The sequence below is a fragment of the Falco biarmicus genome, chromosome 4 (genome assembly GCF_023638135.1).
Source record: "Falco biarmicus isolate bFalBia1 chromosome 4, bFalBia1.pri, whole genome shotgun sequence".
NCBI lineage: Eukaryota > Metazoa > Chordata > Aves > Falconiformes > Falconidae > Falco > Falco biarmicus.
This window is the reverse complement of record NC_079291.1, coordinates 35,598,474-35,626,448: the sequence shown is the minus strand read 5'-3', so window position 1 is coordinate 35,626,448 and position 27,975 is coordinate 35,598,474. Positions and strand designations below refer to the sequence as shown.

At 39.6% G+C, this 27,975-nt stretch overlaps 1 protein-coding gene across 7 annotated transcripts in view; it reads left to right on the top strand.

Annotated features, from left to right (window-relative positions):
- Nucleotides 1-27,975, top strand: part of PPP1R9A (protein phosphatase 1 regulatory subunit 9A) — a 146,340-nt gene that overhangs the window by 71,003 nt on the left and 47,362 nt on the right. For all 7 annotated transcript variants that reach the window (XM_056334189.1, XM_056334195.1, XM_056334194.1 and 4 more), the window contains exons 3-5: nucleotides 8,879-9,011; nucleotides 9,504-9,624; nucleotides 14,391-14,495. In XM_056334189.1, coding sequence (XP_056190164.1) covers nucleotides 8,879-9,011; nucleotides 9,504-9,624; nucleotides 14,391-14,495 — 359 coding nt within the window. The remainder of the gene's footprint in view (nucleotides 1-8,878; nucleotides 9,012-9,503; nucleotides 9,625-14,390; nucleotides 14,496-27,975) is intronic.

Genomic DNA, 27,975 nt, shown 5'->3' with positions numbered 1-27,975 from the left:
AGTGAGGAAAACTCACCCAATGAAAAGAGCACCTTCTGTCTCCTCATCAATCCTTCTTAGAGAAGCACATACAATACAGGGTGTTTTCAGCTAAGAGAATGTTACTTATGACTGTAAACATTTTTACTTATCCTCTACTTAGCTAAGTAAAAAATTAACTTCAAGGAGCAAGGTTTCAGAGAGCACTAATATGAAAACTTAGTATTTTCAGGAGATCTTAATCTCCTTTGTCAAATAGCACTCATCTGTATTGACACAATATTAGCCAAATAATGATCAGGATTTTTTTCTGTGTTCTTAGAAATTACTCTGTAAGAGCACATCTGTATTAGCTTTCATTTTACTCTCCAGCACCAGGGCTTATTTTCACTTGCTAATTACTCTGACCTATCTTAATGAAGAGTAACAGCTTGAAGTTTTCACATGGGGCACACATCTCATTTCCAGCAACAGTGATTTTGTGTTTTTCTGCTATGTAGACAAGTAGTGACATAAATTGTAACAAAACCAGTACATCAGCAATAAAACGAGTACAAACTGAATAAATAATAAATGCATATAAATAATAAACTGTGTTGATTCTAGGAACTACTTAAAACAGGTGTTTTAAAGGAGTCACACCTGAAACTGAGCCAAGTAGCAGAAAGGCAGGGTAACACTTGTGTTTGTCCACAGAATATTTTAGATGTCAGAGAGAAGGAGAAATCTGAAAATTTGGCATTCTCTTTGCTTTAAGATGCCAAGAAGGCCACATTTTCATACCAATATGTCAACTCTGAGCTACACAGAATTTAAAATCCTTTGGTAAGGGATTTGTAGTGGAGGAGCAGTTCAATGCACTCCTCTACTTTCATGCATCCCTCTTGGAAGGACCTGAGCATTTTAGCTGGGTCACTTTCAATCCCTGCAGCCCCTCTGAGCTGAAGGAGTAGGACCTCCTGATTTGACAGTAGTGAACGCAGTGGAGAGGTCAGAGCATGTGAGCAAGTATGTCATGTCATGGTTGATACCAGGGCATGATCCATCAGTACCACGAAAGCAATTTCAGTTCCGTGTTTGTGCCTGAAACTGCACCGCATAAAATTTAAGATAATAGTTTTGGTGAAATGAGCTTAAAAGTGAAGTCTGCCTTGCTGCTAAACTGCTTGTACTGGGCAGCAAAACCACATTCATGGCACAGACCTAATGACTGCGTGTGGTTAGTCCGTGCATTTTAATGTCTCTCAGGCAGTGAGACTGTGGCACAGTTCGGGGTTAGCATCAGTTGGGTGCTTCTCCCTGTAAACAGGCCAGGTGCAGGACATGCTGTAGGGGATGGAGCTGTGTGGATGCAAGCTGAGATGTGTTGACGCTACTGTGGTACAGTGACACTGTTTTTTCACTAGACATGGTCTTCAGTGCTGTTCTAACAGACAGAAGGCTGATAGGTGGGCCAGTTCCCTAAAACGAGAATATCTAGAGATAATGTTTTCCAGCTTGTATCAACAAATTGAACAGTTTGGTTGTGCATGGCAGGAGTTGCTCCTGGCTCTCCATCTTTTGTCAGAAGAGGTCTCTCTGGGATGGAGAAGTCTAGGGCCCAGATACTTGCAGGATTTCAGAAACAAAAATCTGCTGAGCAGTTTTTTCGCCAGAGTTTCAGGACACTTAAAACAGATCTTTCTTCTTCAGAGCTTTCTGAGGGAAAACCCCAGGCTTGGTTTTGGTGTTAGACGATCAGCTTCTTTCAATATTGCAACTGTCTACTCCCCATTTGTGTCTTATCCGTGCAGTTGCTTCTTGGGAAGGTTTGTCGCCTTGGTGCTTCTGTGCTGAAGCATTAGTGACAGCTGATGCCCACGCAGGCTTTAGAGGAGCATGAAGCCAGGAAAGCTGGAGAAGCCTGTGGTGGCTTCTCCTTACCAATTCACTCCCTTTGACCGTGACAAAGTGACCACATTGCAAAGACTCTTTAAAAAAGAAGTCACCTGTTTCAGGTGTTGTCAGAGATTCCTCTCCTCCCTGAAGCTATGCTGTAGAGAGACTTTCAAGCAGAAGATAATGCATGATTAAGGTTATCCTCAGTGCTGTGGTTGCCTCCTGCCCTTGTGGGGTGCAGCACAGGAGTAGTTCGCACAACTGTGCTTCAAGTACAACATGGTAGGTCAGTGTCACATCCATGAATGTCTGATTTTTCCTGCGGCACTCTTATGACTCTTCCTCACTTCTCAGCCCACAAGAGAATTTTTCATCCTTGGTGGAGGGAGCCCAGCAGTTCAGTTTAGTATATTTGAAACAAGACGTGATTGTAAAACTGCTCTGAAGAAATAGGCAGCTACCCTGCAAATGTACCTGTTCCTCCTCCCAGAAGATAGGGAGCTGCTATTGTGTGCTGTTCTAGACTTAAAGACATCTCTAGACTAGACTAGACTAGACATCTAGAAGGTATCATCCAGAACTTGTGATGTTTTCTGAATGACCTATGCCCAAACAACTTAACTTGACCACTATGTTTCCTTATTTGGATTCTTGCTAACAATCTCAACAAAGCTTGTCTGAAATTCCGGCCGTTACTGTAATTAACGATAATGCTTCCGATACAAAATATTTATGATTTCCATCCATGTCTGCATTAAAGACAACCTTTGAGTTTTCATCTTTCCCAAAGTCAACAGGGTGTATGGGGCAGAACCAGCCAAAGGAAATTGTTATTACTGTCTTTATAATTAAGGCTGCCGAAAAATGCATCTGTGGTGTCAGGTTCATTAGTTCCCTTTAGTGTTTGCACATTTCTGTTTTCTCTCAATTTCAGTGCAGGAAAACCAAGTTTATTCACTTGGAGAAGAAAACGGGTGATTGGAAAGATTAGAGTTTGTGCTCCAAGGTCCATGCTCTCCAAATGCAGACACTTGTCTGTGCCAAGTTTTGTTCCCTCCGCATGAGAGAGTTCTCTGTGACTCTCTCTCAGCAAATACACTGCACACCCTGGAGATGAGTCATAAAAGGATAAAACTATAAGGTAGTTCTGTAACTATTCACCTTCCTGCATTGGAAGTAGGCACAGTAATGATATATGGCCAGAAGAATTCCTGATCATTCTCGGGGCTTCTCACCAGAATATACAGAGAGGTGACCCATTTGGTTGCTTCTGCTGTCTGCAAAGGAGGTGTGGAACAAAGATGTTCCAAATTATTAGAGTTTTGAAAATGGCATGCAAGAAGGCTAATAATGCCAATTATCACTCTGGCGGAGCTTGTTGTATGTACTAAAGCAAACATCATGCACTCAAGCAGTGAGCATCGGGTGTTCTTCTGGGAAGCCACATTCAGTCCCTTTACAGTAAATTGTGGATGCTGTTTCTGGAACCATGGCTCCATACCAAGACCCAGGAAACCCAAATTCTGGCCTTGGTCTTGCCTTGAGTTGTGAAAAAAGGAAAGGATTTTGCATCATCCATCCCAAAACTGATAGTATTGCTTTTTATGCCTGCAATTGTGCCTGAAAATCTTGGTTCTCCATAATGGGTCAGGAGGTGCCTCTGATAGATAGATATCTTTGGTTGTTCTTGCCCAAGGACGGTGATGAAAGGGAAAGGGTTGTGCAGGTTTGAGGAGAGGTTTCAGCAATGTTTAGTGTTCACACAAGCAATCCCAGTCTCTTTTGCTGGCAAGTACTATCCTCTGCTTAGTGACAGTTGACAATCAGCTAGAGAGTACTTCTCAGGATTAACCAACAATGTCAAGCTCAGCTTGTTGGTGGCCACCAGCAGCACGTATAGTATTGGCACCCACTGATCAGGAGCACAGGTTGTAATAACCACTCTGTGGCCTAGCATCACTTCCAGGGTGGCCTCTAGCATACCAATGTTACAAAACCTTTACCATGAATTTTCAGAAATAAGAAAATGTTGGCGAAAAGTAATAGTTTATTGGTCTTACATGGCATCATTATGGTGAGGTAGTGGCTGTGATGCCTACTCCCCTCCCTGGAGTGGATGCCAGAGACATGACTTGCTGGCAAACGTTCACTGTTGGAAACGTTTGCTTTCTGAACAGAGACATGAGAGGCAGGCATTACGCCAGTGTAGCAATAGCGCGTGGAAAGCATGGTTTTATAATTGGTATTGCTCAGTGATCACCAGCATGCATTGGCTGTGGCCCCTGACATGGAATGGCCCAATATAATCAAGAATTGCACGTAAGTGAGGCTATTTGTGCATGTGTTAAGCTTGAGTAACCGAAGGTGTGGTAGAACAGCCGCAGCCACTGCAACAAAGTGCTGTCCGCCAGTGTGCAGTTCTTGCGCAGTTCTTTCTCTTTGGTGGCCACCAGTCATTGGAGAGGTAAAAAGCGTGGATGGCAAGGCAGTCAGCAGCAGCTGAACCTGAGATCAGATCAGGTCTTGTTCCTTAGCACAGCTTGCAGACAGTATAGGTATATCCAGCGTATACTCAGTATGTTTGGCACTTTCTTAAACACATGAGATGAGACAGTCTTTATGTTGCGGAGTTTATAGCCTGCAAAACTAGTAACATGGTTAATGTAGCACCAGACTGGCTAGCCCACGGGAAGGATAGCCCATGTGATTCTGCATAATTCATCTGCATTCTGAATTCCTTACAGAAGTAAAAAAGAGTTGTCACTACCAACTGCTTCTGCTTACCAGCAAAATTCTGTAAAGATTCATGTTAGTTGAGAGCCATGAGAAAATGCCCCAAACTTATAAAGCTTTTCCTTTTTCTGAGAATAATCAGTTTCCATCTTTCTGGTCTTACTCATAAAATTAAGTATTAGAACCAAAATGTGGGTTTTTTTCTGAATTAGAGCCTGCAACATATTTTTATAGTTAGTGACATGTCTTTTCTAGCTTGTGCTCTGTCACTGCTCTCTGAAGGAGAAGAAAGTAGTCAAGCATGTGTATGTATGGCTTCCCTGGGGTGCCACCCAGGGTGCCTAACAATACCTGCTTCTTTGATCATACAGTTTGTCATTATTTTGATGCTGGATGAATTGCTGATGACCCTTTGTTCCTTCACTTTAAAGAAGACAGAAGTATGTTCTGTTAACAGCAGCGTTGGAGTGAGCCTGTCAGTTCTTCGGGTTTTGTTTGTTTTGACATACACATTGAGTACTGGTATCCACTGGGTTGTCATCATGCTTGGTGGCTTTTTATTACAAGTGCTGTTGTAAATTCTAGTAAATGTCACAGGAGAGGTAATACTAAATACTTATACTAAATACTTGGAGAGGTACAAGCAGAGATTAAGATGATGTGTTGGATTTTCCTGGAAAAGAGCTTTCTTTAAGTAATGGCTCAGTGGGCTTTGTTGCCGTGGGTACTTGGCTAGTGTGACAGCGAAACCAAATCTGTTAAATCACAGGGAATGGGAGAATTCCCATGACTGAAATCACACACACACATTCCAGGAAATACAACAGCAACAGATATGGTGAAGTAGATCTACTTAATTTAAGTTGACCATACTTTGAGGAAAAAGTTATAACTGTTTATTTCGGTTTTAGCAAAGTAAAGTCTTGAGTGGCCGTTCTCATGACTGTACTGAACAAGCAGTTCATTATTATGGTGGATAGACTGTTTCACAGAGAAAGAAAATTTCAAAGCACAAATTTTCTTTACTTCATTTTAACACCCAGAGATTAATTTTGTAGAATCAGTCAGCCATGACGTGTTGTTGTGCAAAATGAGGTAAATGACATAAAAGCATATCCTCCTTCTTCCCCTAGTGAAAATATACGTTGAAGGCGTGCACAGGATCATATGACCAGCATACAAAAGATGTGTGTTGATGCCAGGTAGGAAACAGAGCCTGTTTTCCCTTGACGCTGTCAGTGATCCTACAATTTCAGATTGAATGCTTAGGTAAGATACTGGATAAGAGTGCCATGATTTATTTGGAGACATAATGATAACTATTCACCACCAGCAGTACCTCTAGTTCCCTTCACATGTGCAAATCTAAGTGTTCTGAAACAGTGAGGGAGATTTCTGTCTAATCTGCTTCAGGAAAAATCATCCCAAACAAGAACTCAATATATGATTTGATGCTTTGAAAGAAAATTATCCTGAAGCATATCCACTGACTTTGCAACAAATTTGGAACCGCCGCCACAATATACTAATGCCAGTCATTGAACGAAAGGAAAAGAATGGGGCTAGTTAACATGATGACAAGGAATCAAAAAATAAATATACTTAATTTGTGACATAATTTTTTCTTATACCTCACCCTCATCTATTCTTTGTCTCCAGCAAGCAATATTTATCTACCTGTCTCACTGTCCTTCAACAGCTAGTGACTGTATCTCCATTTTTCTTGAAAACATCCATCTCTGTTCCACATTTCAAACACAGGTCTCTCTTGTCATGTTGATAAATGAGACAATCTGAGCTGAACTCACATGAACTTGCTTGCATGTTTGCTGCATTTCAGACCTAAAGGTTTGTGGTCAGGCCTTAGCTCAGTAATGTTTTAGTTGGGCCTAGCTCTACTGATTGATATTTATTTTGGTTGATGTTGGCATGAACAAGGTTGGGTTTGGATATGGAACCCTTAGTGGGCATAGTTGCCTTTGAAAGCGGAGCACAGAGGAGGGAGGCTGCCAGGGGAGGTTATCCACCAGCCTGCAGCATGGCTTTTCATTGCTGTTGACTGGGCTCTTCTGGACTGGTTTGACCTATTCTTGTGTCAGGGTAGAGATGGCTGCCATGAGTTGTACATCTCAATCAAAAGATAAATGGGATGACCTTCTGTCCCATACCTGCTTCTTTTTCATTACATACAGGCTAGCACCATTAGATCTGCGGGTTTTTTTCAGGCTTCATATGGCCTACATAGAAAAACCATGTTCCTGATTCTTCCTGTCTTCAAGTGTTTTAAGAAGCAGCAGACAGGGGTACGTAACATGAAGAAGTCTTTTATCTTGTGTAAAAGATGTCTGTGAAAGACATGGAGTAACGAAACACTTTTCAGAACTCTTCTATCAGGCTGTTAAGCATGTATGGACACCTTCCATTTTGTTTTCTGTTTTAGCTGGGAGTTCGACCCAATGGTGTTGACAATAGGAGCAGAATTTAATATATTGTTCAAGGCCTCTACAAAACAATAGATGCAGATGCAGTTATTGCATCCACAAACAGAAGCTTAGGGAAGCAGTGGAGGGTTTCTCCATTTTTTTGTTGTGTGGCCAGAACCTGCACATAGATTTTGCAGGTTATTTTAAACCAAGTAAATAATTACATTTCCTTATACTTCTTTTTGCATCAGTGTCTCTTCTCCAATCTTACACATACTAAAGCAGCATTAAATGTTCAGTAGCACTGGGCAGCGTGTGATTGACTTTACTTAGCTTTTGGATATATTTATGAAGACTTCTTAGGAACATGATTTAGTTAAAACAGTCTTTTTCTTGCATCAATATCACTAAAAGTCGATGCGAGATAGGTTTGTGGATTCTTATAAAATATTTATCATATCAGTCTTCTTGGAATAGGCAATTTCTTAAGTGTTTCACATTGATATAAAATACGGGAGTTAAAATTTCCATAGAGTGACTAATGCCTTTTCTGTTTTGACCGCTACTTTATATAAAGCTAGAGGTTTTTTTGCAGTAGCTTTGTGGTAGCCATAACACAGTTGCTATACTTATGACAGTATGTAATAGTATTTTTGTATTGCAACTTTAATGTATTTACTATTTAAAAGACATTGATGTGCATGAGCAGCTTTTTGGGCGGGTGAAACCTCAGTGGAAATGAGCCCAGCTTCTGGCATTGCACTGGGCAGCAAGCTGGCATGCTTGCTCGAGGGGCAGCCCTTACGGAGCCTCCTAGCAAGGCTGTACGAGAGCGGGCTTCTTGACACCCTCTGAATATACATGTAGCTACATAGCATGGTGCAGTGTTTCATGTTGTAAGAGAAACAGTGATACAGTACAACATGGCTACATAATTGTATCTTCTGTAGGGTGCCTGTAAAAGAGGAAGAGGAGATATGAGAAATTGTTTTATTTGAAGTAATGAATATGACATATGTGTGGAACTGAAGTTCAGTGGAATTATTACCACTAATAATGCATATTCTGTCATTGCTGCCAAATATGGACAGTTAAGTGAATTAAGCTGGCAAACTCTGACATCTAAAATATGAAAATATGCTTTTCCTGACTGTTTAAAGTTCCCAGAGGTCTGAATAATCTCTGATTGAAGGCCATGTTTATGTTGAAAGTATGATAGAAGGTAACGTAAAGAATATGATCAGGTTAATGCAGTCAATGTTAAATTACTGCTTTAGAGCTGAAACAAACCCATAAACCTGGTTAGTTTAAAAAATACCCATGGCTGTGTACATTACTCTCCTGAAAAATTAATACCTAATATGGAGTGTAATGGGTATCTAATGATATCCATAGGAGGCATAAATGCAGATTAGTAATCTTCAAGTCTAGCTTTGGTTAGATGAATGCAAACTGGAACTTTATTAGGAAAACAGAAACCAAGACTATATACTGATCATCATTTCAATGTATTTTGCTTTTTCATGTCTGTGAATCGTTACTAATAGTGCATTCTTAATGAGTTAAGTATTTTAAATATCGACATGTATAGACCATCTTAGTCATTCAAGATCATCTTCTGTATTTATAGTTGCGAACAATAAAAATCAATCATTTATACTCCACTGATTTTTGTAACCATACTTGTGCTTTACTTGAATGAAAAAGCACTAATTCAAAAACTTGAAATATGAATAAACAGGAGAAAGTTGTATTTTAAAAGCCTTTTCAAACTCTGCAACATTACAGGACAAAAGCAGTAGGTATTTTCATAAGTTGGAAGTCTTTTTGGAGTAGGTAGAGTGATTTTTGGTCTGTTTCCACAGGTTTTCAACACATATTCCAATGAAGACTATGACAGGAGAAATGATGAAGTTGACCCAGTGGCAGCATCAGCTGAATATGAACTTGAGAAGCGTGTGGAAAAGCTGGAGCTCTTCCCAGTTGAACTAGAAAAAGGTATGGGGTCTGTGTGCCATTTCCCATTCCTGTGACACTGATCTACAAGTCTGAGGAAGTCCACACATGCCTACAGAGCCTATCTTGAATTTCCATGAATCTGTTGTAGTCACCTTGGCTTTTTGGATTTCAGGAATTGTTCAATAAGGAATTAAAGAAGCAGCTCACAGACATGCAGTGCTTCCCAAGAGAATTGTTTTGCGACAGTCCATTAACACATGATTTTACACAGTGTTTGATTCTATATGTTCATTCTGCACTGGGAGAGTAAAAATCCTCATTGTTGTTCTGAGCTCCTTAAAAGGGTGAAGGTGACATTTTTTATGTGTAATTAAAATGGTAGTAGAACAGATTTTTTAAAAGGAAAACAAAAGAGTATTAATGTTATTGACATAGAAAACCTAGAAGAAACAAAGTGTAAATGTTTACCTAACAAATAATGGTACAAATCAAATGTTAAGAAGTTTCTGCTTTCACTTACCTTTTTCACAGATGAAGATGGACTTGGCATAAGCATTATTGGAATGGGAGTTGGAGCAGATGCAGGCCTTGAAAAACTGGGAATATTTGTCAAAACGGTAACAGAAGGTGGAGCAGCAGAAAGAGATGGCAGGTAAACTAGACTCAGTGTTTAGACATTTTCGCAGTGAATAGTAACTATGAATTATGATTTTCATAGGAAGGAGTTGTTTGCTTAATGTATGTCATGATAATTCAAAGCTGTAAAATTCAGAGACTTCATTGGTAAGGTCCAGATACCTGATGCGGTTATGAGAATACACCAGTTTGGTGCACAGAGTTTGAACTGTTTAAGGAGAACAGGTTTGCTGAGGATGTGTTTCTGACCACTGAAAACCCAGGTGCTTTAGCATGAGTAAAGCTGGAGATTCCAAATTGTGTATCACTTTTGAAGGTAGTTTAGATTTTAAAGGTGTTGAGCTCCTACATGTTCTTTGGGCTTCAGTCCAGCTTTAAAAAGTCAATACTTACGAAAAAGAGTTCTGCTCAACATTTGATTAGAAAAATAAATTACCATATCTGAATGCTTAAACTCCTACTAAATGTACCTCCTTTCAAGTTGACTAACACAGGCGGTTACTTGGTATTTCTTACTATGCATAGTCTTCTGTTCCAGAGTTCAGTTTCCACTCCTACAACACTGGAATTACGTTAATCAGTTGGCATAGGAAGCTGTACCATAAATCTCGCCCCCTAAAGAAATGTATTGGTGTTTGTAGTCTTATACAATGCTCACATAAAACCTGGTTGCTTCTATAAGTGAGATATTTATATATATACTTGGTATGTGCAGCTTAAAGAATTCCTTTTGAACATACAATATTTCCTATCATATGGGACGGTTACCTGTGTGTTACACAATTCCTGCCACAATCAGGCCACTGCTTCTCATTAGAAGTTAGAAAAACAGTACTGTGTAATCATTTGATAATGAAAAGTGTTCTTAAACATCTTCCAACCCATATAGTTTGTTGTTTTGTCCCAGTGCATACCCTTTGTAAATTTGCATGCAAATAAAATATGACCCGTCTGGTACATTAGCAATTAAGTCTACTTATATGCATTCTCTACTTCTATTTTTAACCATTAGTAATTTGTTGTATTAGTTATAAATAACACCAAACACAAACACAGGCAAATAGAATAAGAATAAACTTGAAAAAGCTGATGCTGTCTTCCAAAAAATGTATTGCAGTAACGTGTTCCTTACTGATGAACACCTGTACCTTTTCAGCCAGGCAAAAGTTTGTTCTGTTGTGGAAACCCCACACAAATTAAGTCAGAAGGCTCTACGTGGTAGGGGATTGCGAAGTTTAATAACATTGCTCTGAAACTATTGAAGTATACTGTCTTCCAGATTGGGCTTGCAGGTATCTTTACAGATCTTGGCAATAAGTTAGCAGGTTGAAGGCCAAATACTGATTTACCACAGGCTTAAAAATTATGAAGGAAAGCAAAGAAGCTGATACCTCAAGGTATGCTTGAGCTCAGCCAGAAGGCATTAAGCTCACGACTGGCATTCTCTGTGAAATTCTCTGGTTGCTCTATGATGATCTGTAATTTCTGTTCCTCTCATTATCCACATGTTTGAGTGGGCTACAGAAGAAGTTTATGTTCAGTCACAAGTCTCTTCTTTCATTTCCCTAGATGGCATCTGAAAGCAGCTTGTCAGCTGAGAAAATATAGTATCTTTCTTTGACCCTTCTAATATTTGTGTTGGTTTTCAACTGGCTGAATGTTCAGTCAGCTAAGAAATAGCCCTTTGATTTTCTCTTTGAGAGCCTGACTGATCATTCACTTGGGAAAGGGGTATGTAATCCTCTCAGTCAGGAGCAGCCGGTTCTGTAATAAAGTGCATCAACTGTAAAAGATCCTGTTAACTTCATCTTTGTGAAAAGCCTAGTTAATCATTAACACTGATAGCAAAACAAAGTCTCCTAACAGAAAATAAACCCTATATTTCAGCAGTTGCATCAGATATTCTGAATAACTGCATAGCGATCTTCAATGGGGCTCTTCTGAAACTACAGTTTAAAACATTATAATATCTGTAGGGTAATTCCCATCTTTTATTGAAAGACCCATCGAGTCGTGATACAAAGTACTCACCTCCCATGGAAACCCAAAATCTGTACAAAAGGGTTTCTCAGTGATTGAGCACCACGGGATTGATTCATGGTGCTGCAAACAAACAGGTAGTGTTTAGTTGTCATGTGAAAAGGCGTTGTGTGGCAGTATTTAACCAAGGATGCTTCAAGATGAATCCAAAGGCAAGCATGTTGGTAAGTAGTAAAAGAGATTATTAATAGTGTGTAACATATGAAATCAATCATTAGACCGAATATGAAAAATAAAATCTTTTCCTGCATGAATTCATAGCTGCTTCTTTCAAATTGTTGTGGTGATGAGTCATTCACTTTTTAAAGTATTTTGGTAACGTTGAGAACAACAGTTTTGAAACATTACATGGTTCTTAACTTGAAAAATACTCTAAACATTGTCTCTACATAGGTTAATTTTTTTCTGTTCATCATACAGAGCAGTAATTATACAAGTAATTGGTTCACTTCTGTGGTTGCTACTTCATTGAAGTGCTACTCCACCTAGACAAAGATTTAAGTCTTGCACATTAGAAAATAATTGTCAGAATTACCAATTTCATTAGTGATAAAAGCAGCTAAACGTCTATAATTCAGGCTTTGCCAACCTGAGCCTATATTCTCATTGATGTTTGAAATTAGATTTGAGAGACAGGAAGCCTAGAGCTCCTGATGGCAGGGGCTCTAAAGGGAAGGCTGCCCAGAGAACATGGCTGTCAGAATATTTTGGTATAGATGGTGCTTGGAGTTGGTTTGTCTGGGTGGTTATGGCGAGGCTACAGGTACAGAGCTGCGGTGGGAGTGTTGCTTGAGAGATGATGCCCAAGAAGAGGAAGGTGGTCAGGAGAATATGGCTCTGAGAGGTTTTTAGTCTGGGAAATATAGAGCATACACAGCAACAGACAGCGAACTTCTTTTCTCATTACATGTAATTATATAATTTGAATAACAGTTATGTTAATAGTATGTTGTTTGATATGTATGTATGTTTATATATAATTAAAATATATGTATAGAAAGAGAGGAGGTTTGGAGAAGTGGCCATAAAAATAAGAGTTGGAAATTAATTTAGGAGCTGTACCGACAAGAGAAGATCAGAAATGTGCCTGAAGGACAAATGGAATCAGACTGAGTTGCAGTAGATCAAGATAGAGCCACTTACGAAGTTGCAGGCAACATTTCTCTAACATGACGTTTCATCACCTGAAATACTATAATTACGTATCTGTATGAACACTGCTAGTCCACTGCGTAGTGCAGCATATAAACTGCCATCAAAAAGGAATCTGTTCTTCCGTCATTTAGTTTTCAGCCAGGAGGGTGACAGCTTCCCACTCAGTGGGCACCAACAACTTAAACTTCTTTTCTTGGAAATCCTGCAACCATCTGACTGCACCTCATGTTTGCTAAAGTAAAAAAAAAAGAATTTTTACAGTATCAAAATACAATAAATAACAATGTGATTGGTGTATTTATTAAATGCTTCAGTGAAAAGTGAAATAAAACTCTGAGATTAAAATGCCTGATATGATTTTTAAGGTAACAGTTTATAGGCTGTCGTGAAGACCATTTTTTCAAGATTTCCTATATACAGAAGGGAGATCCTGACCAGATCACAGTGACATTCTGTGGTGTGAGGTTGCCAAAGAATAAATCTTGTATTTCTTACTCATCACTGGGGTTCAAAGAATGAATACATGTAGAATGCAAAGCATTGCCTCAGACTTGACATGGAAATTAGTGCTCCAAGTCAAAATGTTTCACCTCTCTTGAAGCCTCTGTTGTTCTTTGCAAAGAAGTCTTTATCACTAAGATATCCCTAAGATATTAAATATCTTAATTTAGATATTTTCATGTAATTTAAATGGGATTTTTTCATAGCTGTTTCTTGGTTCCTTTGTAAACTGTATCATTTGGATCAGTGGCATCTGTGTAAGTACTTGAAAATTTCTCCTTTTCACTAGTTCTGAATCTACAAAAAATTCATGCATTTCTAGAGGATGTTTTAGTATAGCAGTCCTCCTTCCAAGCATTTGTAATCCAGATGAGTCCAATGCCTGCTCTAGGGATTTCAGAGCAATGCTTACTTCTGATAAAAGCAGCATGGTTTTTATTCCACCTAAATTCTCTTGTATCAAACAGTGTATCGACTGTAAATAGGTGTTTGGTTTCAAAAAGAGAGTCCTCATTAAAGCAGTCCAAGGTCTTCTGATCGTGTGCAGCAAGATCACACACTGGGAATTCATCTTTTTGGAGCATGTTAGATGAAATATTTTAAGAGAGTATGTCACAATTAAGTCTGATACACAAGCTCTTTTCTGCACAGATGAGCAGGTTGTTTTAGTTAAATATCACATTTTTTTTCCATTAGCATGAAATACCAGAGCTATGTCTTATGCTGTTTTTCAAGATTAACTTAGGAAAGAATGATACAAGAACTGTTCAAGTATCTAATTTAATTTAAGTCATATGACAAATTCAAGAGTTTGTGTTACTGTATTTATATACAAGGAAGGTGAATGGATGACTGATGCGATTAATTGTAATGGTAACTTTGAAGCTGGATTTATGAGATGTCTGCATGCAAGGAATGATGCATTTTTCATATTTACCTCAACCACTGAAAAAATCAAAACCATGAGTTTTTGTTTAAAGTCTTTGTTTAAAATCAAACTAAACAGACCTCTCTATGCTAAGTTTTGCTGAAAATTCACCAAGAATTCACACAATTATTTGTATATTTGTGTTTTTTCCCTGAAAGGATCCAAGTGAATGACCAAATTGTGGAAGTTGATGGCATCAGTCTTGTTGGTGTTACGCAAAATTTTGCTGCAACTGTTCTTAGAAACACCAAAGGGAAAGTCAGGTGAGTATTTTAGAAGAAAAAAAATGTCATTGAATATTTAAGATTACCTGGCTTCTTTCACAGGAGTGTCAGTATGCCCAGATGGAATCAGGTTTTTTGGCCTTTTTCTGTCTTCTCTGCTTTTATCCTAAGACGGGGATAGCTATGGTATTACAGTTTTTTGTTTTGGCTTGCATTTTTACAATATGGCCACTGAAATAAACTGAAATTGCACATAAAAGAAAGCTTTTCACTGATCTAGATCTCCATGGTCCTCAAGCTGTTTGTATTAGCTAGAATAACGAAGGTCATGGGTGTTGGTCAGATGGACACTGTGCTGCCACTGATCTTCTTGCTGTTCCTTCCACTGGGGAGACTGGTGACATTATTGCCCCAGGGTTGTAGGGGTAAGGTGGTGAGCACTCTGGTGCTTGCAGATGCCCCATCAGCACAGAGGAGAAGAGAGTACTGGATGCAGTGGTGTTAGCAGCTACCAAATTGAGGAGCGTAACATCCCAGTATTAATTCATTGAGCTACCTGAGTCCCTGCACCATCTCTGGGTTTCTCTCTGTTTGTATGCCATGGTGCATCCCTGTATACATCCATCAAATAATGAATAGGCTAAAAAATGTAACATACACTGGAAATAAAATTCTGAACTAACGTAAATACAAGGTTGTGAAATGTTTGTAATTAATAAGAACAGTGTTTCCCTAGAAATGAACTGTTTTGCCATTTAAAAACCTATGCAGTCATATAGATTTTCTATTTAATAGCATATTAATTTCATTAAAGATTTAACTCTACAAAATAAATAAAAAAATATCTTTGGCATACTGTGGAGTAACAGCCATTCTTTAGTCACCCTTTGGTTCTCTTTCAAAATCCTCTCTAGGGAATACGGCTGAATTCTTTAATTAATGAGTTCAGGGCTGACTTCTTTAGAACCATGACTAAACTATTGGTGGTAATATATGCAGGCCCCCTCAGACGGTGGTGCTATGTGCTGGCGTGCACATTTCCACTATACTTCCATATCTGTTCCTGCACTACATGAAGGAATAATGTTGGGATGTGGAATCTGCAGAGAATCTTGGGGGTGGTTGATCAAGGTTTTATTTGAAGGAGGTTATTTAGGAAAAAGGTATTAGAAATTGTAGTGTAATTACATGCGAACAGATTTTTGTGTAACATTTACAGTTTTAGTTACATCAGTACTATTTTTGCAGACTCACACATGCTGTAAGTATTCCTGCTGAGTTAACTATAAAAATTAGTATGCTTCATATACATTTTCTGTACAGTTGGGACCTTCAAACCTAAAATCCTTATGACAGAGAATAATGTCTTCCGTACACAAAGCAAATGCTATGTATATTTTGTGGCTAGTTGTTTTAGTAAAAAAAAAAAAAAAAGAAAAAAAGAAAAAAAGAGCATTCAAGTAAAAGGTATGTATTATATACATGCATAATCGGCTTAGTTCGTTTAATTATTATTGCATAAGATACAGAATAGAATACTTGCTTTCATGGAAAAGTAACGAATATGGAGGAAGGAAGAAAACATGAAACAATTTTCACACAGGGTGTTTCCAGAATCTTCTCTTGGGATATAAATTACAGTCAGACTGGTTGCAATCTTGACCCTTTTGTCACAAAACGGTGGACTGTAAAAAGCATTGCTTCATTGTTGTTGAGCTCACATTGTCAAGTGTACTATGTATCCTGTGCGCTGGGATCATAGGCTTCTGACACGTCTCATTTATCAAGGAGAGATGTGTGAGCTTCTACATTTTTCCTTGTAAGTAAGCTTAAGATACTGAGCTTTCACGGGAAAAATGACCCAGTGCATTAGTGTAACAACTTGATAAAACCCCCTCATAAAATAATAGTAATTTAAAAATAAAATTTAAAATATATTATTATATAAGTTATAATATAAATAAAATTACATTAATATTAAACAGATACATTAGAATTTATATGCATATCAGCATACTGTGCAATTAATAGTGACTTACTAATGTATATGTCTAATTAGAGGAAAGGAATGGGTAGAATTTGGTGCAACTTCCCCTTCTTAAAACTTCACGGGAAAACACTCAAACTACTCTTTGGCTTCACACAGGCCAGATGAGAAATGCATTTGTGGTGGGCTGGGCGTGAGACTTGATGAGATGCCTTAGCATTGTGTGGCCCAGGCTCCTGGCCTGGCTTCTGGTCAGGTCCTGGACCATTGAGTTGTCTTGATGCTCTGCTGGCACCGATGAACTGTATTGGGTTTAGCCACTCAAAATCAGAAACGGTTCCAGAAAGCTGTTTTTTTGGAGACAGAGATTTCAGGATGCTTCATGTTTTGGCTTTACGGTAGGTTTAAAGTTTGCTTGTAAAGCAAGTGAGAGCTAATATTGATGAATTTACATGGAAAGAAAATCAAATATTTTTATCTCGCTGACTGTTTTTCTTCTGCTGTATAACAAAGGAGCCCTGCCTGCTGCTTGTTTTCTGGAGAGAACAATTGTTTTCTGACAGGTCCTCTTTCCCACTTACATCTGCGTTAGAGCCAGGATGGAGAAATCCGTCGTCTCCACCCTCTTTGGTAAACAGTGCTCACCTCTGCACCTGACCTGCTTCAGAACCTTGGGGACAACATAAGAGGATCTTCTGGGGAAAAATCCCTCACCTGCCCTAGCCATCAGCTCCTGCCTGTTGGCAGTGCAGGGAGCGGCGCTGCTGACCTTTGAGTGCATGGTTCCCGTGGCAGCTGCCATTAATGATCCATGTCACTGCGGGAGCAGGAGTGGTGGAAAAGGTTATTGTGATATAAATATCTCCTGCCATTCCTGCAGTGCGTATCCCAGCTGAACTACAAGTGTGTTGGCAATGTACAGTCACACGCCCTGCCTAATTCAAGGCAAGGTGACTTCATGAATCCTTCTTTCACTGGAGAAAACACATCCGTATTTACTCGCATGTCTGCTATTTAATAGTGTCAGTTTAATGGATTTCATAGGACTGCTTTAATAAGCATAGTTATCCTTGTGATCATAGCATAAACTACGTGTACCTTTCTGCTGCCTGATGTCTTGTACACACAGACATTTGTGTGTTTCACTGGCACTATTTTCATGGTTTTTAACCCACAGCATTACATATACGCAGTTGTTTTGTCCTTCATCTAGTCAAAGTGCATGCTAGTTTTTGTAACAGGGTTTATTATGTGAGATCAGTTGCAAAGAGAGGACATTCATGAACAGAATGACATGAAAGCTACTGCTTAGTTCTTTGCAATACAGTCAATTTCTCTTCAGGGAGCTTGCATAATACCAATACTTAGTGATTTATTTCCCTCCTTTGAGCCTTCTGAACACTTTGAATGATCCTGACAGTGGAAGTCGTTGACCTAGAATAGATTTTTTGCAGTGTTTCTGCCAGAAAAATGTATCCAGAATGTCTGTAGCTGACACAGTAAAGAACTCATGAAATTGAAGACATGGATTTTACCTTTTGAACTGTTGCAGGCGAGAGTGAGAGGAGGGGGAAGAAGAGCAAGTGTAAGTGTCCATGATTATTTTATCCATTGTTTGAAGTCCATTGGACTACTCACCAGAGTTGTTGAATGGAAGATCATTGACCCAACCAATCTGGCTTCTCCAATGATAATGAATTCAATTATTCTTCCCTATAACATTTTATAGAAGGATAATCACCCACCAGATGTACTCTGGTAGCCTATGAGATAAAGGAAAGAGAGGGAATTCTTTCATAATCCCAGCTAGCAATCAGCTTCTGGTTTTATGGATGAGAATTACTGTCCTTGTGACTAATCTGGCAAATACAACTATGAATGCTATTTCAATTGATGTAAATACTGTCATCTTTACAATTTTGCTTAACTATTTAGTTTACTGATATCTCATATTAGTGGATTTCAGAATTTGATTATATCCAAGAGGGATTTTCCTTTGACATGTATGTTTTTTTCAATATTGGTGAGTGTCGCCCCTGCTCTAAGATTAATGGATCGGTCAGAAGGCACCGCCAGACTAATATCACTAATTGTTCTGTGCTTCTTCTGACCCCATTTAGGATGTAATCCATCAGCTTGGTAGTTTGTGAGGGGTGCCTACAATCATAAAAGACAGGATAAGGAGGCAGCTTGACAGTGGGAATCCTATCCTGTCACAAAGCTTCTCCTGTTATTTTGTTTGCAGTCTCCTCATGGACTGTGGTACTGAGCAGCAGACCTGAAGTTCTTTGCAGTTGGATGATGTTGAGCCTCTGTGACCCCACTCTTTCCCTCCTTTCTTTGTCATAACGAAAGGATGCTAGGGGACCCCAATGTCTTCACCAGAGAAAGCTCGCTTGGAGAGTTGTATGCTTCCGGAAAATTTTATTTTTTTCTTGAACAGACCCACAAGAGAGAAAATTAATTATTTTTCAGAGAAAACTTTATCCTTTTACCATACTTTTAACCGTACTTTTTACCATGTCTCCCTCCCTCCTAGGACCAATATGTGGGCTTTCAGTGGGGACTGCACTTCTCTCCCTCACTGGATGCAAAGATTCATGCCCTTGTAGTTCTGGGAAAGGCAGGGCCCCAGGAAAGGAGAACCTGGTCCTGGGAAGACTTACTTCATTGATAAGTAGAAAGGAACTTGCATGAGTGAGAGTCACCGGAAAATCCCAGTCCTTCGTATGGTGCTTGCATGCTTTTGTTATTACTGCTTTCCTCTGAAAGGTTTCTCTTAAGGAGGTTAACCAAATTCAGTGTTTTACTGGAGAGGTGGATTTTATATTCAGTGTCCTCCTACCGGATGCTGCTGTATGAATGTGACTAAGCATTTTCTCAGCTTTCTAACTGTTGCTAGGCACTGAGCGGATGCTCTCATGGGGCTTTCTGAGGCAGTTCTTGAGTTTTCAGGGAGCCACACAGAACCTGTGCAAAATCTGTTTGGTTCCTCATGATTTGCTCCACCTTGAAAGTAATTAATTGTATAAATTCTAACCTACCACTGAGTTTACCAGTGGGTTTTTTAAATTGAATTTGCTCAAATGCATCAAAGTCTTCCCATCTTAATATAGAATCAAAATAATTAGTTAGCAGATTTTGCCATGTTTAATTAATCTTCTAGATCACTGAGGAGTAGGTTCTAACAATAGCAGTGTAACTGTCAAACCCTGGGGCTTTTCACTATTAGCTATTCTCTGTTATAATAAAGAATCATTTGTTACTTTTGGGGTTTTTTTCCTTATCTGGATGGTTCTAATTCAGAGCAGGGTTTTGTCTCAACTCCCACTCCTAGTTCACAGCCTAATTTCTTTATCTCTTACTGTAGTACAAATGAAATCCTTCAGACAAAAGTGAAGTTTTTACTTTTTGTTAGATAGCTCTTACACAAGGAGCAGTTAAAGGGCAAAAAGTGAAAATATTCTCTTCTTAGTTAACATCAACTTGATATGTCATTTATTCCTTCTTCAGCTAATTTCTCATCCCATCTTGAGTTGATTTTTTTCTGGAAAATATACTTTCTCAGAAAATAGTATTTGTATGCCTGCTGTTAGTTTTGTTTAACTTGACAACATCTGGAAAGGTAGTTTACACAGTTATGTCTTTGCAAGCACTAAGGCAGTGTAGAGGACAGCTGAAGTCAAATGCAGGATCTAGCCAGCAGCAGTATGCCCTGGTGGGAATGGTGTTTGCTCAGAGTAACGGTGACCAGCATCGCTTTATTTTTGTGACTCCTTCCCCTAGATAATCATCTTTTCCTCTGGTGTGCATGCCTGTGCAGATTTTCTCCTGCTGCTTCTTACTTTCCCTGCCTGTGCTCTTATCCCATGAAACAGCTGTGTCCTTTAAACATTTGCAGGCATTCTCCATACTGCAGATCCACATTTGGAAGAGGCAGGAGAGATTGTACTGTTTCTCAGTCCTGGGTAATGAGGCAGGACCCAAAAGCAAAAGATAACACACTCCATGTCTGATTAAGAGAGCTGGATTATGTTGTCTTTTTTCTGGCTGGGGGTGATCGTTTTGTTCTTCCTTTCTTTGTCTGTTTCTTTTTCCTTGAATCCAAATGCTGGAGCTGAGGACAGAAGAAGAAGAGGAAAGAAAAGCCCTTTGCTCTGTGATGCTGGTTGCTGAGCTGGGACTTCATGAAGGGCTGCTTAAGAAGCCATGTGTGCTTGCTGCTTCTTTGATAAACCTGAATCATGGACCCAGCAGAAACTAAATCAGTCATGCCATGCACCAAAATAGTGTGAATTTCTCCCGTTTATTCCACTATGGTTATACTGAAGAATCTGTAATATGAGCTGTTTTCTTTCTGGTCTCTGCAAAGAACTCCTGCAAGCACAAGTTCTGTACGACTACCAAGGGTAGCATGCTGAACAGTGTGAAAATTTACTCATGAGTACTGTGACCCCTTAGCACCGGTGAGGTGAGACTGCATTCATCACGACTTTGCTGGTTTATATTCCTTGGCTGTGCCTGTTGTAGTAGATGAACTGTGCCTTGGACTGTTCCTTGGCACCTGAGGCCAGCTGGCACCAGAGTGGTCAGTGCTCGTACCTTAAAACTTTCTTGCCTTTCAGAGCAGGGTGGCTGTATCCAAATTGTCCATTGGAAACATCCAGGCTAACTCTTAGGCTTTGCTAACTCCTGGACTGTGTCTTGAGTATAATTTGTTAGAATTAATATTAGTCAGCTTGGGCCAAACCGTTCCAGAGACTGTTTCCGTGGTTTAGTAGTGTGGATCATCAATTATGAATGGTTGGGAGCATTCCCTGGCACTGTTTAATTTACTGGCATAAACATAGCACCGATGTCCTGAGATCTTGCTAATTTGAATTTTATGGCAAGTTATTTCTCAAAATACTTGCAGATTTGGACAGGAAATTAAATGTTTGAATGTGAATTATATAGAGAAATAATTAAAAGATTTTAATGAATTAATAAGATTCAGCGGGGCTGGATTTCATCAGGAGTGGCTTTTCTTTTCCTTTCCTGGAAAAAGGAAGAACTTGACAGGTTTTGGATCACTTTATCCTCAAGTTGGTTGGATCTAAACATCAAACTCCTACCCTGTGACTGAAATATCTTCATAAATGCTTTTTTAGCTGATTTTTTTACTCTTTCAAAGCCCAAAAGGTTCTGTGTTGTGGAGGCTTCCATCCAGTTTTGGTGCAATGTGATTCATGCAGTGTTGTATCACATAATGTGGGCAGCTGGGCAGAAATACCCACCATTCATCCTTGCAGGATAGCTTGCCAAGCCACAGGGATGGTGCTGTAGGAGCATTTAGCTACCCCTGAACTGTGCTATGAGGGTGGTCCAGCTTCCCTAGAACCTGGATCACCTAGTCATCCAGATTAAGGACATGGCCTTAACTCAGCAGCTTACTTGTGACCCATCTGTATTTTCTTCCTGGATTTGCTTCCCATGGATGCCAGCAAGGATGAGGGTGAGGGAGGGCAAATCTCACCTCAAAATGCAGCCAGGTTTTAGAAGCATTCCAGGGTAGCACTTGTACCTTTTGAACAGAGCTGATGTATGCACTTCACTTGCATTCAGCTATGTTAAAGCACGGGTTTACAAGTGTGTTTCTTTGAGCTGGCCATTCCCATAAGAATTGTGTGGTGCTATAGCAAATGCTGATTAAATGTTCGTCATGAATTCAGGGAAACCTTTTATGCAAGTGTTGTGTTTGGATTCAGTTGGGCTGTCTGGAAGAGATGGAAGAGGTTCTCTACCTGTGCTCTCAGAAGAGCAGAGCAGTGTAAGGACAAGAACCTGGAGACTTGCCAAAACATTGAATCCCTTGGCTAATTTTGAAGTACTCTTGAATAAAGGTAATGTGTCAGTGAGGCCCTAGACTAGAATTGATTTCCGTGGGAATAATTAATCTAAGTGCATTAATATTGGTGAGTGGGTTTTTTACATGACTTCCTAATCATCTGACTCGATATCCACTTAGTGTTGATAGTAGTGGAGCTTATCAGAGGCTTGTATCCAGGATGCTGCGGAAAGGCTGCTGAGCCTCTTGTGGTGCTTAAGCTATTACTTTGCTGCTCGTCCACCAGCACCATCGATGCTGCTGTGGAAGACCTTCAGTATGTCTCTGAAGAATAGCCACGAGCAGGTTGAAAGCTTACTGGTAAGAATTAAGAGACCGAGGCAACAAAGGGAACCTTGTGGCTGGTGTCTACTACAGGCTGCTCAATCAAGGGGAACCTATAAATTTTGATTTCCCCTCTGCTCTGGTGAGACCCCACCTGCAATACTGCATCCAGCTCTGGGGCCCTCAGCACAGAAAGACATGGACCTGTTGGAGTGGGTCCAGAGGAGGCTTCAAGTACTTAAAGGGGGCTTATAAGAAAGATGGGGACAAACATTTTGGCAGAGGCAGTTGCAATAGGACAAGGGGTAATGGTTTTAAGCTAAAAGAGGGTAGATTCAGACTAGATAGGAAGAATTTTTTTTATGATGAGGGTGGTGAAACACTGGAACAGGTTGCCCAAAGAGGTGGTAGATGGCCCATTCCTGGAGACTTTTCAAGGTCAGGTTGGACGGGGCTCTGAGCATCCTCATCTAGTTGAAGATGTCCCTGATCATTGCGGGGGGGTTGGACTAGGTGACCTTTAAAGGTCCCTTCTGCCCCAACCTGTTCCATGATTCTGTGATTCTGTGATTTTTATGTCACAGGGCTCTGGGGGCTAGGGTGAAAGGGCATAAGAGGTATTCTTGATCATGCCAGTCACATAGGATTGGATGCAGAACAGTCCCTGGTTGTGCAGCCAATGGTGCAGGAGAGGTACTGCTTTTTATGGGCATTCTTGGAGGAATGAAAAATGCTAGGGAGTGAAAGGATCCACCTGACAAAGTTGGGCAAGAGAATGTTTGCCCACAGGTCCCATAATTTAACCGGGAGGGAGGGTGACCTAGCCCTTGCTTTGGAACAAGTGACAAGTGGGTTCAGAGGTTGTGGTTGGGGACTTACAGAGGACTTAGACTGCTCCAGCATTACTGCAAGGGTGACATGGTTTGGTGCAAGTAATCTAGGAGATTTTTGAAATGTGTAAAAAATAACTTCTTGACACAAGTGTTCAGTGAGCCAACAAAGGGAGGCAGTCTGCTAAATCTGTTACAAACATGTTTATGAGCAGTTTGGAACTGGTCAGTTCTTCAGTGAAGATTGCAGTTTTAGGAGCATTCACCATGAAACAGTGGAGCTTAAGAACTGGAGAGAAATTAACATTAGAATTACACCCTGAACTTCAGGAGAGCAAATTTTGGCTTGTTCAGGGGTCTGCTTAGTATGAGACCACTGCTCTGAAGGATAGAAGAGCCCACGAGAGCCTTGTGAAAGTCAGTTTACGCAACATCTACTGCTCTCCCCTCCTCTATGCAGGCAGGCCTACTACTCAGTGGTGCAGAAGACCCTTGTTGCAAAGTATACAGAAAAATCGGAGATGTTGGTGACTGCTTTGCCTTTTTTTTTCCACACATCAGCTAATGACCTGGGTATTGTTGCAGGGACATCTCCATGTTTCCTGCGGTTTCCAACAATTAGCCTCAGGGCAGCAATGGCACTGGAGGGCGAGGGTTCATGTATGGTTAGTGATACCTTTAGTGTCTGCTGCCTGTGTACCGTATGCCAGACTTCGTCATCGTGTGCTGTCACAGTTCAATCAGTATGAGTATGTCTATGCAAGTAAAAATAGATGAGCCCTTGTTTAATTCAAATACATAGTCATTAAAATAGTTTTTTAAAATAATAATAAATAAAATTAGTAAAAAATTAATACTGACCAAACCACTACTTCAACAACAACAGCAAGTCATGTAATACACACTATATACACATCTCATTCGTGGCACGTTACTGTTGCATGTTACCTACTTGCTCATGCCGCAGCCACACCAAGGAAGTCATGTTCCTGTGCATCTATCCTGACTGCTGACTGGGCAAAAGGACACCCATGTTGGCTCAAATCACTGACAAGTTGGGGTCCTGCTGTCCGTGGTCAAATTCAGGGTACAACACATAGCTTACTTCATCCTGGGCCTGGGGACAAGGATGGAGGCTACAGAACTTTTGCACATTAGTTCAGCTTACTGGCAGTTGTCTCCAGGGTCTTGGGAGGCTTTTCCTCAAAGTTCGCTTTTCTGTGCTGGCTTTACATAGCCAACATCCTGCACTAGGCATTACATAGGTTACCGTGTCAAATGTTTCTTATGTGGCTTTAGATAACTTCATTCAGTCATTGCCCCTTTCATCCTTCCTAATGTTACTTTGGGTGCTCCAAGCAGAACTCTTTGCTTGTTCGTGTTAGTTTTGGGTCACCACCATCACTAATCTCCAGCCAAACCTTGTTTACTTCCTTCTACCAATCTCCCTCAGTTCCTCTTGGTTACAGCTAACAGCTTTAAAGATTGCTGTGCACACGCTTGCTTCTGGTGCAGGGCAGGGCTGTGTGGATTTGCAGACTTAAGACAGAAGGCACCATTAGCAAGTTTGCAGATGAGGTTAGATAGGCTAACAGGCAGGGCTGCTCTTCAGAGGGACCTCAACAGGGGGGAGAAATGAGCTGGCAGAAACCTTATGAAGCAAGGACAAATGTGAGCCCTATATCTGGAGCCACATAGCCCTGTGCGGCATGGTGAGCTAGAGAGCAGCTGTGCAGGCAACATGCTGGGAAGAAGTGGAAAGAACATCTTCAGTCTGAAGAAAAGAACGGGATGGTAGGCATATTGCTGCTGTCTCAGCTACCTTCCAGGAGGCAGAAAGGAAGAACCCAGATTCTTTGTACTCTCTATACAGGAACAAGGTAACGGGCAATGAACAGAATTTGCAGCAAGGGGAATTCTGACTAGGTATTTTCACACATAAAATCTCCCCACATACTATGAGGTTTCTCAAACTTTGGAACAGGTTATATCCCATCATTAGATAAAAAAACTAATCAAAGGCCATGAAAAAGTTGGCCCTCCTTTGAAGTGGGGGGCTTGTGGTGGACCAGAGGTCCCTCCCAACCTAAATTATTCATTGATTCGAAGAGTCTTTATGCCTTCTAAGTTTCAGATCATTTTATCTGAAAAAGTGTAGTGGAAGCTTATAGGTTGTGAATTCCTTATGTCCGGTCAGCGACCTCTGAATTTGGGGCTGCTGTCTTTTAGAAGAGCTTGATCTTGTTCATGGAAACCTGACAAGTTGCAGCTTGCGCTGCTGTAACTAAATAAAACTGCCTTCTTAGAGGGTTCGCACCACTTTTAGCACTTTGGATTAATTATATGGCTATTATCCTAATGGAAGCAGCCAGAGTAGGTAATTGAAGACATCTTGAAATAAATTAGATAAATGGTAGCAGAAGCAGCTTTGTGCTTTAAAGCTCAGAGGAAAACCATTTTAAAAATCCAACTGTAAAACTCCCCCAAATGCAATGAAATTTACTGTACATTTTTATTGATCAAATTATATTTCAGGAAAGGTTAGAAGAAAAAAATATTAATCCTGTTGCAGGAACCTCCCCAGTCTTTATTTCTTAGAATGAGTCTGCTGTATTCTTAATTGCTTTTTGTGGAATTTAAGGAATCCATGCTAAATTATTTTTAGCTGAGTACTTAATGCCTGAAACATTTTCAGGAGAAATCATCAGCTCTTGTCACTAAGAATTTATGCTTTCACATTCTTCTAGTAGAAAAGTTCTTTTCAAAATGGAAATATTTTTTAATTTCATCAGTTCTTATAATAATATTTCTAGATCCTATTGTAAAAAAATATTTTTTATTACTTGAAGAAGCACAGATATGCAGATTCTCATTTAGTAAAAGCTGGAAATACGCAGAAAGCCATATATCAGGTGTGCTTTCAAATCCTTAAATCATGATTGGATTGCAGGAGATGTGGGAGTTGCTACCAGTTTCAGTAGAATGCTTTTCTTAATCACTGTTGCTGTGGTCTAATTTTCAGTTTTTCCAGATACAGTATTATTTTAGATCTTAAATCTGAGATAGAGTCAAATACTAATTATGTTCCTAGTTCTGTCCCTCAACCAAAGAGAATATTTCAGAGCTGTTAATTCAGCTAGATTGGGTGTAACCCTGAATATCAAGGTCAGTTCATGCTCAGCTTTTCTGTGATGTTCTCTCTTCTCTCATTCCTTTTTTTGTGGACATCAGAAATAATCAGTAATGGCCTGAGATTTAGTATGGTGATGGCTTGTAGTGGAGTGTCACAGATTCACTGGGTTTTATTTTGCAGTTGCTTGCTCTGATAATTAAGGGGAATATTACCGTGATGAGGTTTAAAGGCTTTAAACCCCTCATTTGTCTCATATCCAGAAACATAACCAGCTTCTTAAATATATTATTGCTGATAGAGTTTGTAGTTCTTTGTTGTAATACTTCTGGCCCTTGAGACTAATTAATCAGGTCTGAAATGCATGTGCTTAATTTAGGTGAGCCAGAATGATGTGAAATACATAATTAGCCACTTCGTTGAAGTGTGCATATTATGGTTCAGTGACTAATTTTCTGGTCAGTGAATCACAACCTTATGTCTCTTTTTTGTATTTAAACACTTGAGATTATGATAGTTCTTGTATTTAAAGCCATTCTAGGCATAAAGATGTAATTCATGCTCAGCATTTTAATAACTACCTCTGCTTTATGGATTTCTGAGAGAGAAATATTTATTCATCTCTCTTTAAATTATAAATTTATAATTTATGGCTTATTTTAGTTACAAGTTAAACATAATTATATGCAGCATGGTATTCCTAAGGTCATGGAATGTACCATGACAAAAGGCTTGGTTTAGTTTGCAAAAACTGTAATTGTTGGCAATGTAGTATTCCATTTTGCAAATTTACAATTCTTTATCTAGAACTGACATGAATCGTGGGTTGAATGCTTCTAAATATTTATTTTCAGACACTTTGGAAATCTCTCACTTTAGAGCAGTTAATTGTAGGAAAATAAAACTTTCCTTGCGTATTTCTATTTAGGAAAACATTTGCTATAAACTTCATCATTGCTTTGAGGCTCTTATTCATGTATCATCTAACAGCTTCAAGTATTATTGAGGAACTTCATTTTGACATATGATTCAAGCCTTGAAAATCCCATCACTATAAACTGTAAGTGACTTTGACGTGAGAAGAAAAGTTCAATTAATGACCTTTTACATTTTTATGTCCTACCTAAACTTGTTTGCCTGTATGAAAATATTACTGCATTACAGTCTAATGTGTCAAAACCAATCCTTGAATAATCGGGAGTTACCAGACTTCAGATGCATTACATATTGTCTTCTTGATGTTTTCAGTGTACAGAAATTATGGCATGAACTATTTAGAGCCTCTGATTTTCCAAGGGAGGTGAACTATCAGGCAGAGGGTAGGTGGGAATGCAATGTTTGCATCTGGTGATGTCCCTCATGTGTTTACAAACATGAAGATTTCTCTACTGTGTATATACAGTCATGTATAATGTTGCTTA